Raw genomic sequence first — 15818 nt, 5'->3', positions numbered from 1 at the left:
GCTGTAGTCAATTTGTTTCCCCCTTTCCTAACTAAAAATAGAAATGAAGTGAAATGACGTATTGTTTATTTTGGTTTAAATTTGTCTTTTGTTCTTTTTCCACCTCCCTGACATCCTTTTCAGAGTGAAATACAATATGATCTGTTTTTATACATTGAAATTTGGTTATGCGATTTTTTGTACATTTATGAATTGCATAATTTGATAAAACGGTATCTGTTTTTCATTTCGTAGGTAATTTGGATTTATTATGTTCAACAAAAAAATATATTTTGTTTCTATTTTAAGTTTTGCGTGAAGTAATAAATTCTATAATTTTGCCAGAAGTTACATTAACAATGTTATGATATTTAAATAGTTTATTTACTCATCTTGCATGATTTATCTGAATTTTACTGGTCTAATGTATTGAACTGCAGCTGTCTAATTTAATTGTAACTCGCCCAGAATTGTTTATTTATTAGTTTCGCTCAGAATTTTAAAATGAAGGCGTTGACGTTATATTTATAGTAAAATCATTCCTTCTCTGTGTGATTTTGTTAACAAAAATGGTTTATCTGGATTTTTATTAAGTTTAATATCAATTGTTTGTTAGACAGTTCATCAAAAATACCCAAATTAACTAAAATTACTGAAATATAATTGCATATATTTGTGCAATAACTCAAAAAGTTGATAAATGCTTTTTTCCTATGTACTTGCTTTAAAGGATGTTATGAAATCTGTCCAGCAATTTCATCAACAAAAAAAAAAAATCTTTTATGTTTCCAATTAAAAAAGAAAAAGAATGTAAGATATAAAAAAAACAAAAACAAAACCTTAGAAAATTGACTTGGTAATAAAGAAAAATAGGTACCTTAGTTTTCAAAACTAAAAATTTATAAATTAATTATGTAAAATTTGTAATTTTAAATGCTATGATTATCAGAAGGAAACTGATTAGAATACAGTGTATTATGAACATATTTAGCAGCTATATTATGTAATATACTTTTATGACATGTATATATGTATAAAGTATTTTTATTTAATTGTGTATACATGAAACAAGTTAATGGTTTGATTTGTATTTATAAGTAAAATTGAAACATTTTATTGAAATTTCCTTTCTAAATGTCAGTTTAATTTTTATTAGAAAACAAATCTCTTTCAAACATTATTTAATTTAATAGTGAAAACTCTTATTTAATTTATATGTCATTGAGGTTTAAAGTAAAATTATAAGTTACATACAATTTGTGATTAATTAGTATATGTATTTATGATATAGTATGTGGAATGTAATATATGAATAATTCATTAATCCGAAATTTCTTAACTAAAACAGTGAGATGTACAAGAGAATCGAGGACATTGCACTATTTGCAACCATGTTGTAACTTTTTTTAAATGATAAGGCACCAAATATGTTACTATTATTATTTTATTTTCATAATATATTAGTTAATTTAGTGAGCTAAAATATTTTTTCCTTTGTGAGAACCAGTTATCCGATTCTCTTGTTTTATCAATCAGTGATTCTAAATTTCTTAGGTATTAATTAAAGGTGTTTCCTATATTATCTAATATTTTAATATTGTAGGATAGCCAGTACCTATTTAAATTGATCGGTACTTGCATCAATGATCATCAGTATTTTTTTATTTTTTTTTAATATCTTAGCTAATTTTGCAGAGAAAAGCATGAAAGAAGAAAATTAGATGAACAAATCTAGATTTTTAAAATGATGGAAGTTTATAAGGAACATGGTTATAATAGCTACTTCACAAATTTTAATTAAATATTTTCAGGCATTTTTGCATTTGAACGTTGAATGATTTTGAAAAAATTGAACTTGACTAAAACTTTTTTTATTTATTATTTTATTTTATTTTTTTATTTTTTTTGTTGAACTCTACTTTGAACCACAATTTTTTAATCAGAAAACCTTAATATAAATGATTAGCTTGTTAATAATTTTTCTTTAATCTACATTTGTGCTTTTAAAATTTTTGTAGTATGTAGCAAGGTATGTAGTGTTGGGAGAAGTTCTTAAAAAATTCCTTAAATTTAAAAACCACTTTTAAGCACCTTTAAAAAACTTAATTTTTTTTTAAAAGTCCTTAATTTTCTTAAGAAGTGTGAAGAAAGATTTTGTTTTGTTTCCCCATATGTTGAATACAATAATTTGAAAACATAGTCCTAAAGACTAGTTTGCCTGATGTATGAAGAAAAAAATAAGGCTATCATTCAAAGAATTCCAACACACATTAAGATAATGATTAATAATACTTTTTTTCTGCTCCATCTTTCTTCTAATTCAAATTACATTGTTGCTTATTGAAATCCTAAATAATGATCCAGAAGGGGCAATGCGAAATATATATTGTGCCGTACTTGTTGCAATTTGAAAAACATTTGAACTTTAACTTTTAGTATTTTGGATCTTGAAGAATATTTTTATGTTATGCCTGATTAGTATATGTTTAGCATTTTGCGTGTTGTTAAAGAATAACAGATTTGTCCTATCAATGGAAAATAAGAATACAGCAAAGAAGTCATAAAAGTGTATCAAACATGATAAAAATTGTTTTAGAAACACTTACAGTGAAGTCTCATTATAATACATTACACATTCATTCATTATTATCATTAATATGTCATTTTGAAGTAATCTATTGAATGACCTATTAAAGGGATTTTATTCTATTATACCAAATTGTAATCAATCATGGTATGTAATTACATTGGCCGATCATATAAAATCTAGTATGATGAGATTTTAACTTGAAGTCAAATTTTTCAACTATCCTGATTCTATTCTCAGTGTTTTTTTAATATCCCTACACATTTGAAAATTATTATTTGTTAACCCATTCTAACCAAATTTTAGTTTTTACTGAAAAAAAAAAATCTGCTTGGTCTAGTATTTAAAAAAAATAAAGAAAAAAGTTTTACAAAACTTCTATTTTTTAGCGCTCAGATTCTATCATTTTATAACGATTATAACTTTTTTTTTTCCTTATTATTATTGATATAGAATTTTTTTTCCAATGAATTCTCCCTTTACATATAAAAGTTTAAACCTTTGAAGTTAGGAGCATGAAGTTATTTTTTGAGTGTTAGAGGCTTATTAAGAATTGATTTTTCAAAATTTTAATTTGGTTTAATTAAAACATAAAAACAGAGTTTTAACGTGTTTTTATCTTAGCATCAAAGCATATTATAAAAAAAAAAATTATTTTAACACTATTTTAAAGGTTTTAAACAATTTTTTTAAAGATAAAAATTTTGTTTGAATAAACACATTTTTTCCTTGAATTTTAATACAGTAATAATACAATGGACTCAATTTATAATGATTTTATTATAATGAAATTCAAAAAAATATCATTGCTTCTTCGGATTATTGAGTCTCATTATCATAGTGCTATTAAAGTCATGATAAAAGATAAAAAATCATGCTATTTGTGCTTCTTTCATTGAGTAAGATTCTTCATTTTGTGAAATTTTGAAACAATGTAAAATATTGTCTCATGCTAACTTTAAAAAAAGAATTCTTCAACTGATTTTTTTATTTTGCTTCTAACTACTGAGCTAACTTTTTTTTTTTAACTTTATGATTTTTTTTCTCATTATTTATGAAAACTAAGACTTGTTAAAGCATTTTCATTTCTTTGTAAAACATATAATCGTGTTTTTCTGCATTTTTTTTTAAGTACGAATTTTTGCTTATATATTAAAAGCAGGTTTTTATTAAATTTTTATAACAGTAAGAATTTATATTGGGCCTTTACTAAATTTCAAAAGTAAAAAAAAAAAAAAAATTTTATAGTCTGACCATATCTGAATGCTGCTATTCGTTTCTATTTTTAAAAAAATGACTTTAAAAAAAGAACTCATTTATAACATGGCTTTTTTTCTATTGTAAATTTTATATCAGTTTTACCAGTCCTATGATAATAGCCATTCTGAAATGCTTTAATTCTTAGCTTTATGAGACTGCAAATAAAATTAATAAATATAGTTAGTGTTATAGTTGAAATTAATGCTATGCTTCCACATCATTATCAACATATTTAGAAATAATGTATCCATCTAAAGGAACTGCTAATTTTGAGAAGTGCTGAAAAAGATCACATATCTTTAATGTTAATCTTATAAAAGCTAACAATTTTTTAGCATTGATAATTTAATTGTTTTTATGGTTTTTTTGATACCAAAAAGACATCCTTTGTCCTATGGTGGAAGACATGCAAATACAATATATATATATATATATATATATATATATATATATATATATAAAATATGTAGTTTAAATATGCATGCATGTATACAAATATGCTTAAAAGTACTTAATTTTTGAAGCAGTTTCTCAGTATTCACCCTGTGTAACAATTATGTATCATTAATCTTCTGAAGTGTTTGATGGAAAATACTGAAATCGAATTTATGTTCCAGGTAGTTGTATTGTATATGGACTTACTGCAGAATACTTTGTATGTATTTGTTGAAACATCAACTGGCAATGGGTATGTTTTATTAACTGGCTTTTCTGTGTCATGTTATTTGATTAAAATCTGTGAGTTATTCATTTTTAGAAAGGTACTTTTTCTGTCTTAAGTACAATAAGTTTTTAAAAAAATTGTGCCTGATTATCATTTTAATATAATTATAAGAAAGACTATTGATTGCAATATGGCAAAATTAATTTTACCAATTCGCTCAATATTTAATGTTCAAAATTGTAAATATAAATGTTTTTATTTTTGTAAATATTATTATTTTTTTTATTAAAATGTTGATAAGGATAAAATGATTGTTCTAACTGTAATTGTAAACGAGCAACATTGTATTTATTTTACTAAATTATGATTTTAAACCTTTATTGTTCAGAACAAATTATTTTGAGAATTTGTGAAGAATTGGATGTATTATTAATGAAATCTTTTTTTTGATGGTGATTTCCATGATTTATAGATAAACATTTTTCCAATTTTTTTGTATTCAGAAATTATTTACCAATTAAAAAATTATTCTTTGTGATGTCATTAAACTTTTGGGACAAGCAATGCTCAAGTGCATTTCCATTGGATTCTCCTTGGGACTTAATGATGCATCCTTGTTTCAATACAGTATTGTAAACCTATTGACACATAAGTGCATCAGACTTTTGGAACAAAATGTTTTCTTTTAGGAAAAATTGGACAAACATATTAATATTTCTCTCTTCAGAATATTTCTCTCAAGATCAGATTGGGGGTGGGCAAATGTTTTTGAATTTTTTTATTGGATTTATGCAAATGTAAACTGAAACACATTCTAATTTTGAAGTGCTTATTATTGTTTTTATTCTCATTTATATTGGATTTTTATTGTAGCAAGAGTTTTATTCTTCTTGGTTTCATCTGTGCAGTGATGGCGAAAAGATAATTTTTTGTTCTAGGAGGAGAAACATAAATTTATGAATGAAATTTCTGAATTTTTTTCGATTGTAAGAACAAAACATTAAATTATTTGTGGTAAAAGAGGTGATTAAAAACATAGAAGATGCAGAATTTGCTTAATGCTAAATAAAAGATGATACACTGCCTGTGAAAGTAAATTGAGTAATATTGAATCATTAAGTATTACAATTTTCTAATTATATTTTAAAATGTTAAATGTAAATATATATATATATATATATATTTAAGTCTTTGTATTTTGTATCAATAATCTGGTGTTATTTAAAATACTATCGATTATTACAAAATGCACTATGTATTTTTATTTTTTAAATATTAATTATATTTTGTGATTATTGAATTAATTTTCCATCCTGGTTAAAATATGATATTTATTGCCACATATTTAAAAATTATTTCATTTCTACATGCAAAGGGTACATTTTACAAATAATTATGTATATTTTTCCACAATTTTATGTTGTTAAACTTAGTGGGAGAAAATGCTCCGATCTGTAAGGACATTTAATACTTTCCATGTCCCATCCTATGGAAGTACTTATTTTTGTACACATCCTTCCTAAAGAGGTTAAGGCACAGTTTTAATATGTAGTATAATAATGTTACAAATTCTACTAATACTGTGTAGTATAATAATGTTAAATTGAAAGTATTTTGGCTTCCTGTTGTCAAATTCAATTATATTTTCAACATTCTGTGGCTTGGTTTCTCAAAATTTCTATTTTATTCTGAGAAATTCAGAAATCTTCTAAGAATATATAAAAGCCTTATTGCAATTTGTTGATAAGGAGGTGCTGGTGCATTGTCATCAGCTTCTTTGACACAATAAAATTGCTGAACTTGACCTAAAATCTGAATCAATTTTCTGCATACCATCTTGATTTTTAATCATTCTATGTGAATGACGCAGCACATTGCTATTGTATCTATTGAAAATTGAATAATCTTTATTTTATTAATTACAAATATTAATAAATAAATTTCTGTTTGTGCTATCTTAATTTAATAATTTTAACTTCAAATAATTCTGAGAGTATTAAATAAAATTTTACCTATAAAAATTGAAGAGGGTCTTTGCAACAGAACAGAAAATTTAATTCATTTTATTTATCAGAATGCATGCATGTATATAGAATATAACTGCTGGAAATTATCTCAGAAAATTTTTAAATATTTGTTTGTTTCTTGTTGCTTAACCTCTTATGAATTTCTAATATGGATCATTGCAGTTTTTACTTTTGAAGTTGTACTGTATTTATATATATATATATATATATATATATATATATATATATATATATATATATATATATATATATATATATATATATATATATATATGTGTGTGTGTGTGTGTGTGTTATCTGTATGTTATATATATTTTTAATTCTTTTATTAGAAAATGGATAGCAGCTGATGTTGCACTTAACACTGATGGAAATGTGAAGATAAAATTTCAAAATAATGGTGCACATAATATACAGCTGTCAGAAAACTGCACAATTCAAGCTCCATTGGATACTGTTTGGAGTAAAGTTCCTCCACTGCCATTTAGAAGATCTGCCAAAGAAACATTCAGCGTCCATATAAAGAAAAGTTCAGTTACTTGGTTTTTATCATCCTGTCAGGAAGAAAGGTAATTAGACACAGAGTAGTATTTAGAGATAGAGTGTAGTATTTATTGTTGCAGCATGGCTCAGAGGTGGTTTTTATAGTACTGAGATTTTTTTCTATCTTGTTTATATAAAACTACTGTAAGATAAAATTTGTATTTTCTAACATTCAAAGAAAGCTAGTTGCCTTTTTCTAAGAATAATTTATCCATTATTGAGTGCTGAATCTTTCGTTTTTTTTTAAACTGAAAGAACTATTGTTGTAATTCAACATAATATTTATTCTATCATGAATATGATTTGAGATTTGATATATTTATATAAGAATTTATTTTCTTAATTATGAATAGTGAATTGTATAATCTCAGGATCTTCGAATCTGAAATTCTGCTTCTGTTGGGTAACTGTCCTAAAGTTTGAATATGAAACAATGCCATTGGCATGGTTTAAGCTTACTCACACACACAATTCGCTGGATGTTTTGACTGCATTTCATTTGAAATAAACTGTTTTTATAACCCCATGTTCATGATTCTATTAAACTGTCGCATACAAGTTGTTGTATAACCTCAGGATCTTGGGGACAGAAATTCTGCTTTTGTTTGGTATCTATCCTAAGGTTTGAATATGAAACAGTGCTATTGGCATGGTTTAAACTAGCGCACACATACACACAATTTGCTGGAAGTTCTGGTTACATTTGATTTGAAATAAACTGTTTTTATAACTTCATGTTCATGATTTTGTTAAACTATCTGTGTTATTTTTAACCTTTTAAGAATAATTATTAACAAATAATTATTCTTAATATTTTACTGAATGTAATTTAATAAAACTTTTTAATAGATTGTATTTAGATATATTATTATAATTTGCAATTCATTATTTATTGATTTTATTATTCTATTTAATTTAGTTGGTTGATAAATGCTGTTTTTTTTTTTTTTTTGCCAGTTAAATTATATTGTGTTATGTTTAAATAAATAGGTTCTAACATAAACTTTCTCTTAATGGCACTTCTTAAATGACATCTTCTGAAATCATTATTCTCACAATTAATGCACATGCACACACACACAAAAGTTAAATATAAAAATTACATGTAAGTTTTTTGACTTTCCCTAAGCAAGCAAGGGATGGTCCTTGAATGTCACCTACTTCAACGATGCATAATTTCTGGCTGATTTATCCAATCTACATAGGATGATGCTCCACCACTTGCTTCGTAAATCCTCTATTCATCATATTGATTGAGTTTTGGTAATTGGTAATTCATTGGCCTTTAACTAGAGTTTTCTATTGCATGATATAGTGATTTTAAGGCTTATAGTAACAATGCCTGTTCATAGTGTAGAAATAATAAGTACATTGTGATAAAACAAAGTAATTAGATAAGAGAACAATTAAAATAAAAGGAAATATAGTTAATTCTGAGGTAACTTAAATGTATAAAAAAAATCTATTGAGAAGTAAATACTTTACTTTTAATTTTGAGGAAAGAGAAGCATCATGACGCTGGTGAAAACAAAAAGGCCTTTATTGTGTAGTGCTATACCATGTTTTGTATTCTATGCAAAATATTATATTTTCTTTTAACTTTTTTTTTTCTTTTGTATATAGCATTGCATATTTTTTTTCTGCTTGTGAATCATTTTTTTAATCTGATTTTAGTAATTAGTTTTGATTTGAGTGTTTGCGATTCATCTCTATAGAAAAGATTTGCTGCAAGATAATAAATGTTACAAAAGAGAAATTGTGTGGTGGGAAGGGATATTAAACCAAATCTAAAGTATTTAAGAATTTCTTCCTACAATCTATTCATTGAAATGTGTGACAAAAAAAATTTAAGTATTTTAATGCATCCCTTTTGTTTTTAGAGATGGATGGTGTAAAGCTCTTAATGCTTTTGTAAGTTGATTTCTCTGTTTATTTTCCTAATATATATTTTTTTAAATATTTTTTATAATAAATGTACATATTCCATTCAGATTCAAAATACATACATTTTACTAGTTTTGTCTTTTGTACAACCAATAATTATGAATGAATAATTTATGCTCTTAGAAATAAACTTTTAAAATAAATAAATTGTTTTTAATCTTTTATCAAATTTTTGAATATTTTATCCATTGGATTTTGGGAAAATATTCTAATAAATAAAAATAAATAAATTATTTTGGAGCTCAACTTTAAAAACAGAACAGAAAAAATAACCTGGTAGGCAGTTTAAAATGCAACATGAAGTCCAACAGTGTAGATTTCATCATACTCTTTTCTATATCCAATTTGCATTATATTACTGAATGTTTAAGATTAATAAAAAAAAAATCAGTCTCATTGTTTCTATATTTATAATAGATATTAAGCATGAGTCATTATAGAAATTATGACAACTATGCATTGAAATTAATACTTGGGATGTTTATGTTTGGATTATTCTTATTAACTGTAATATTTAATTACCATGCTAATTTTCATTTTATATTCAAGTATTTATTTTGAAAACATTTTTTTTTCGATATTTATGTATTGAAATGTTGATTATGCAGTTATGATAAAAATAGAGTAATGAAATTGTTTTAAGTGGCATCTTAATTATCGAGCAAACATTATTGTATTTATAAATATAGTCATGTATTATCTAAATTAATAACTAAATGTACAGCATAACATATTCTGTGTTTACGTGAATTGAAGAAAATAGTTTATTATTCTTATTTTTATCTGATATGACACAAAGCTGAAAGTTGATCACCATCATAGAAATTTCAATTTCCATAACAGTTTTAAATTATTGAAAATATACTATGAAAATTCATAAGGAAGTTTGTTAACTTATACCATACAATGTGCTGTTGTCATTTATCCTTAAAGTTTCTCTTATAATACTATTGTATTTGTTTAGTAACTGACTTCTAAAATGTAATTTAACACAAAAAAACTAATTTAATAATCTTAAATATTTTTTAATTAACACTTTGATAAATTCAAAAAATATTCACAATTGCTATGTATGATTGAGATTATACATTTTAAATCTAATAGTAGTGTCTAGTGTAATTAAAATAAAATATTAAATAAATTAGACCATAAAAGAACAACTAATAAACCAATTCAATTAAAATTTTAATTGAAAACTTATCAAAGATCATGTGAAGCAAAAAAATAAATTTCGACTTGCCAAAAAATTGTCCTTAATGTTGTGAATTATAGTTTTATGATGTGCAGTAGATTTTTATGGATATAATAACTTGATTATGCAGTGCATTGTTCATATACCACATAAATATGAAGAGACTCCATTGTTTCCTTGGTAGTTTTGCATGTTTTTAAATAAAGTTCTATTTGTATTTCATTATCTAAAAAAAAAAATTGCAAAAATACTTCGTAAATAAATATTACATCTTAGTCATAACTTTATTTAATTATACATTCTTGAAATGAAGCAAGAATCTCAAAGATGTCTTCAGATCACCACTGTATTCAAGGCTTTTCTTTTACATTTTCTTTACAGACCAATCGTAAACCACCCCCGTATGGAGAATATGACAACTGGAATTATTCTGCTGAGTTTGAAACTAAGCTACCAAAACCATTTCAGCCTCGCAAATCTCTTACTCCACAGCATCGCTCAGGATTCTACTCAGTCCAAGAGCCGAGAAGAAACAGTTCTAAATTGCCAGAAAGTTCACGAACTGAATGTTATTCTGGGTTTTATTCACCTCATGAGCCAAAGAGAAGCTTGAAATTTCCAGATGCTGTTGCACCACAACACCGATCTGGGTTTTATTCTGTTCACAAACCCAAAAAGAAAACATCTGATGAACCCACCATTTCTTTGGTTACTCCACAGGAAGATACTGTGGCAAAAACTGAGCCTGAGAATATTCGCTGTCGGTGGTGCTATGTTGCATTTGGGTGCCTTTGCAATGTTTTCAGTTCCTGTTTACATCATTGTTGTGTGAATTTTGCTGCAGCAATTTGAAATGATTTTTTTTAGTATAGTTTTTTATAGTTTTAGTTTTGCTATTTTATCATTATTATTTGCATATGTAATTAAAAACTAGTTAATTAAAGTGCAACTAAAAAGAGATGCAAGGGATACAGAAACCAGAGCCTATTGTTAAATTAAAATGATTTATATTTTTTATTCTGGAAATTAGCTAGGTGCATTGTCGCAATATTTTGTTAACCTTTATTTAACGACTTGTTTCTGTTTGTAATAGTGGATTTTTTTTTTTTTTTTTTTTTTTTTTTGTATCTTATGGGTTAAGTAATAATTTATGGACATTTTTCAAAGTTTATTTTAACTTTTCTTTTTTGTGGTAATTTGATGAAGAAATTTGTTCAATTTCTTTTCATTTGTGAGACTTTGTTTAAGGTGTAAAAATGGTACTTTGGTGCATTGCTCCTTTCCCAGGCAAGCACTAATCTTATGAGTGGCTTTGGCAGACTTAATGCTTCAATTAGAAGTATTTGCTTTAGTGTCACCATTAAAAAAAATGGTGTTTGAAGAAGGACAAAAAAAAAAAAAATATTTAAAATGCATTATCTTATTGGGTGTAAAATGCTCTTAATATAAAATGTTTGTGATTTCATTTTATTTCTGCATACATTTTTAAATTCAAAGAGGAAATGTCCATTAATTATTTATCAACCCAGTTAAATGTTTGAATTTTGAAATCTTCTATATTTTTGTATTCTCTATAACATTACACCATTTTAATGTGTTTAAAACTTTGTCAGTTAATTGATTAAATTAATTAATTTTTTATATGAAGTAAATTTAATTAATTGAGAGGATTCATTGAGGTATGAGTAATAAATTTAAGAAAAAAATTAATATAAAATTTATAGAATATTTATAATAATGAATGATCAATTAAGGATTGTAAAGTGGAGAATAATTGAAATAAAAAATGTAACTTTTAGTGTACTAAAAATATTTTTAATAATGTTTTTTAAGAAAGAATAATTTAGATTAAACTTGAGACTAAATCACATTGATTATAAATGGCTATGAAATTTATCTATTAAATTGATCAATGCTAATATCTGTGAAATGAAATTCCATATGAAATGGCTGTTTTATAATACTTAATTTTCAAACATGGAGTAAGAGTTTTTCAGAGACAAAAATTGAAGAAGATTTGGTGCAAATAACTTATGAAATATACCAATTTCAGCAGACAATAATTGATCGAAACAAAGAAGAAGAAAAGAAATAAATAAATAAGCATTTAACTATAAAAGTGTAAAGACCTTAATTGAAATAAACAGTTAAAGCTATGTTTCTTGACTGAATATCTTCCAAATGAAAGAAAAATCAATTTTTTTCAAATAAAATAAATAAAAACGAAATTGCCATATATTATCATATGAAAATTTTTTAATGTATCTCTCCACTCGGATCAAACAATCTAAAGAAGAATTAATACAAACCTTGTAAATTAGAAACAAAATAAAATTGTTGGAATTTATTTACGGGTAATTTTTTTAACATTGTAAATTGTAGAATTCTGTCTTGTTAGTGTTTGGATGAATTTAAAATGAATCACTTGAATTTTTCATCCCTTTTTTTTATTTAATTTTTTTACTTGATATTTTTGTTTTTCTGCTTTTTTTACTTTGCTTTAAATTTTGTTTGTAGCTTAATGTGCAATATTTTTCTTATATTATTTGGCTCTACACTGAGTTTGTGATGGTGTTTTACTTATTTTTGGGTGTTTTTACTAGTCTTGTAGTGTATTCATAGTATTTATGTGCATAATTTACTTATTTTATTTAATTATTTCATATCATATTTGATTTCATTACTTACATTATTTTACTACTCATTGATATTTTAATTCATCTTCTTTTGAAATATGTACATCTGAGCTTTTGATTTTTTTAGACAGTTTCTTGAATTTCATTAAATACAGAATTTGCATTGTATTTTCATTAAGATTTATTGAGCTGAAACTAAAGTGTAATAGCTTTGGTTATCTATTTAATGTGTTTAGAATTATACATCAAAATTTACAATTCTTTTTTAAGGAAAACAGACTATCTATTTTTAAGTGTTTTGAACTTGATGAAAACCTCCTTCTATATAAAAGAATTAATTATCTATTATTCTCTTGTTCCTTTCTTATTTTTATATTAATATTTTATTATGATAAAAATATATTAAAAGTTAAAAAAAAACTATATATATAAAAGAAACTATGGTATTTGTTATTAGTTTTACTTTTGCATGAAAAGAGAAAGAAAGAAAAGGAATGCTATATATCTATGATAAATTTTAATTTAAAAAATGTTATCTCTACTTATGATCTCAAGTCTGGAAACTAGTCTTAAGATTGATGTGATCTCTAAAACTTTTTGCAATCTGAGCGTTGAAAAAATGAACTTCTAGTCCAAAATATTATAGCATGATAATGTTTTAGAATTGATTTTTTTTCTATCTTTATTTTTTTTAATGTACTCTTAATTATAACAATAAGGTGCACATAAAAATGTATTTAATACCCCTGCAATGCATATGTGTATAATCTTAGTTATTAAAACAATAAAAAACAATTTAATTAAACTTTAAAATATTTTTAAAAAGTTATTAAAATTAGAGAAGAAAATTGTATTCAAGTTGATATTTTTGAATACTAATGAAAACTTTAGCTTCAAACTTACTCATAAAAACTTTGATTTTTAACCAAAAATTTATTTAAAATTTTAACCAAAGGAATACATAGTATCCAAAAAGTAATTGCCTGCCTGATTTGGTAGTTTTAAGTTCAACATTATGCCTATAAAGTGTTTTGCTTAATTGTTTATACATGAATTGTGCTTGATATAATTTACCACTAGTATACCAGCCTATAAACATTATCATGGGATTCTTTACTTTAAATGATAAGTGTGTGTAAAATATGCTTCTTTCTGAGGGCATCCATTTAAAAAAGAATTTTGTTAGAGATTATTTTATTATCTCTATTTGTTATCCCTGATCTAAATATACTTTTTACCATTTAATTATACCCAAAGAATTGTGAGAGGTGTTGCAATTTTTTGATGCCAAATCCACTTTCAGGGCTTGTGATGGCTCCAGGTGTAAATTCATTTAAAGATCAATTTTCTTATGTATATGTAACTTGTAAGTTTGAATAGAAGAGTATTGCCTCAAGTGCCATTCTTGTCATCAAACCATGATTCAAAATTAGAATATCTATCCCAAAACAGCTCTAGGGGTTGCTACAAAATAAGATATTTTAAGAACTGAATCATTAGAAGATTGCAGAAACATGCCTTCCACCATAAAAAAAAAAGTAAAATTGATTTTATTTAAAACTTTTATGAAATTAATTTTAATTCTTGAAATACAATAGTGCATCATCAGTTTGTAAAATAATAATAGTAATAATACATGTTCATTCATATTTGGCGTTAGTTTTCAGTACCGAGGACAATAGGAAAGTACTTTTTGTAAATTAATCCAAAATTATTACTCAGTTTTAGGATTAAATTTAAAAAATACAATCTCCAATTAATGATCTCATTTATTTGTGCTTAGAATTGAAGAATTCCTAAATGTATCTTTGTGTTAGATTTTGCTTGTATGTTCCATTTGTCATGAAATTCATTAATACTTATTTTGCAAGGTATTTGTAATTCCTTTTAACAATAAGAAAAAAAAATGCTTTATTGGAGCTTTTTTTTTTTTCTTTTTCTTTTTTCAAACGTACTGTTTTTAACTCAAATATCATATAAGGAGGGAAGATAAAAGAAAAAAAAATCTTTTAACACTGCAAAACTATTTATAAATTTTTTTTATACATTTGTAAAAGAAAACAGAGACCAAATTAAGTGTTTGTTTAATGTTTTTTTTTATATATATACACACCATTACTAAAAAAATAATAAAATACATATCTTTTTTTTTTCGAATAAAACAATTTTCAATATAGCTTTTACTGCCTCGACTTCAATAATGTTTCCTCAGTAAGAATGGAATTGCTTGAAATAGTTGATTTAAATCATAATTGTTGGAAGTTTGGCCTTATATGCTGATTTGCAATACTTAAATCATAATTTATTTGTTTAATCATTTTAATATATAAAAATATTTTGCTTCTATATTATCCAAAATGTAGTGATTATTTTTTGAAAATTGTTTTAAAACAAAATTTAATTAATTCCAATTAATTTTTATTTATACAAATAAGGTAAGTGTTGAAAATTACATATTACCCTCAATGTTGCTGTGTTCTTTTTATTTTCCCTCTACTTTAATATTATGTATGAGAAATCATATTTTTAGTGAATACTTTTAAGAATGAAATTTCTAATTATTTTTAATAATAAGTAAAAAAAATCATTCTTTGTGTTAATCTACAAAATGTATATTTTGTACACAAATTGTTTGAGTTTTTAATTGCATGTATTTAAATAATATAAATTTCGTCAGAAATGCATTATTTTTCATCGATCAAGATATATTTTATAATTGTATTTTTCATATCTAATTTTCTGTATTAATGTTGAGATATTTTGATTGATATTGAAAATTGATTTTAAAGAAATAAAGTGCCTTCAATCCTATTTGTCCTGTTTTTGTATCTTGTTTTACCATTCAAAATTTTCCTTTACCATCCTTTCAATCCAGTGACTTGCTGTCTATTAAATAAAAAATAAAATCTTGGAAAAAATGTATTTAAATAAATACAAAAATCAGAGGACACACGGATTTCAAGGTAAACTTGGTAATTAATACATA

General features: G+C 24.6%; 1 protein-coding gene across 1 annotated transcript; it reads left to right on the top strand.

Annotated features, from left to right (window-relative positions):
• The first annotated feature begins 85 nt into the window (after positions 1-85).
• Positions 86-15355, top strand: LOC129957454 (uncharacterized). Its single transcript, XM_056069770.1, has 5 exons — positions 86-234; positions 4444-4514; positions 6850-7086; positions 8941-8971; positions 10578-15355. The coding sequence occupies exons 2-5, from the start codon at positions 4459-4461 to the stop codon at positions 11046-11048; spliced, it is 795 nt and encodes a 264-aa protein (XP_055925745.1). The 5' UTR covers positions 86-234; positions 4444-4458; the 3' UTR covers positions 11049-15355.
• Positions 15356-15818: the final 463 nt, after the last annotated feature.

The sequence above is a fragment of the Argiope bruennichi genome, chromosome 11, assembly GCF_947563725.1.
Source record: "Argiope bruennichi chromosome 11, qqArgBrue1.1, whole genome shotgun sequence".
NCBI classification, from domain to species: domain Eukaryota; kingdom Metazoa; phylum Arthropoda; class Arachnida; order Araneae; family Araneidae; genus Argiope; species Argiope bruennichi.
This window is presented reverse-complemented; position numbering and strand designations above follow the sequence as displayed.

Bases quoted from the DNA above. Each gene is read 5' to 3' on its own strand.
- LOC129957454 (XM_056069770.1), top strand. From the start codon at position 4,459: ATGGACTTACTGCAGAATACTTTGTATGTATTTGTTGAAACATCAACT. The intron at 7,087-8,940 runs GTAATTAGACAC...TTTTGTTTTTAG, and splicing joins TCATCCTGTCAGGAAGAAAG to AGATGGATGGTGTAAAGCTC. The intron at 8,972-10,577 runs GTAAGTTGATTT...TTTTCTTTACAG, and splicing joins GTAAAGCTCTTAATGCTTTT to ACCAATCGTAAACCACCCCC.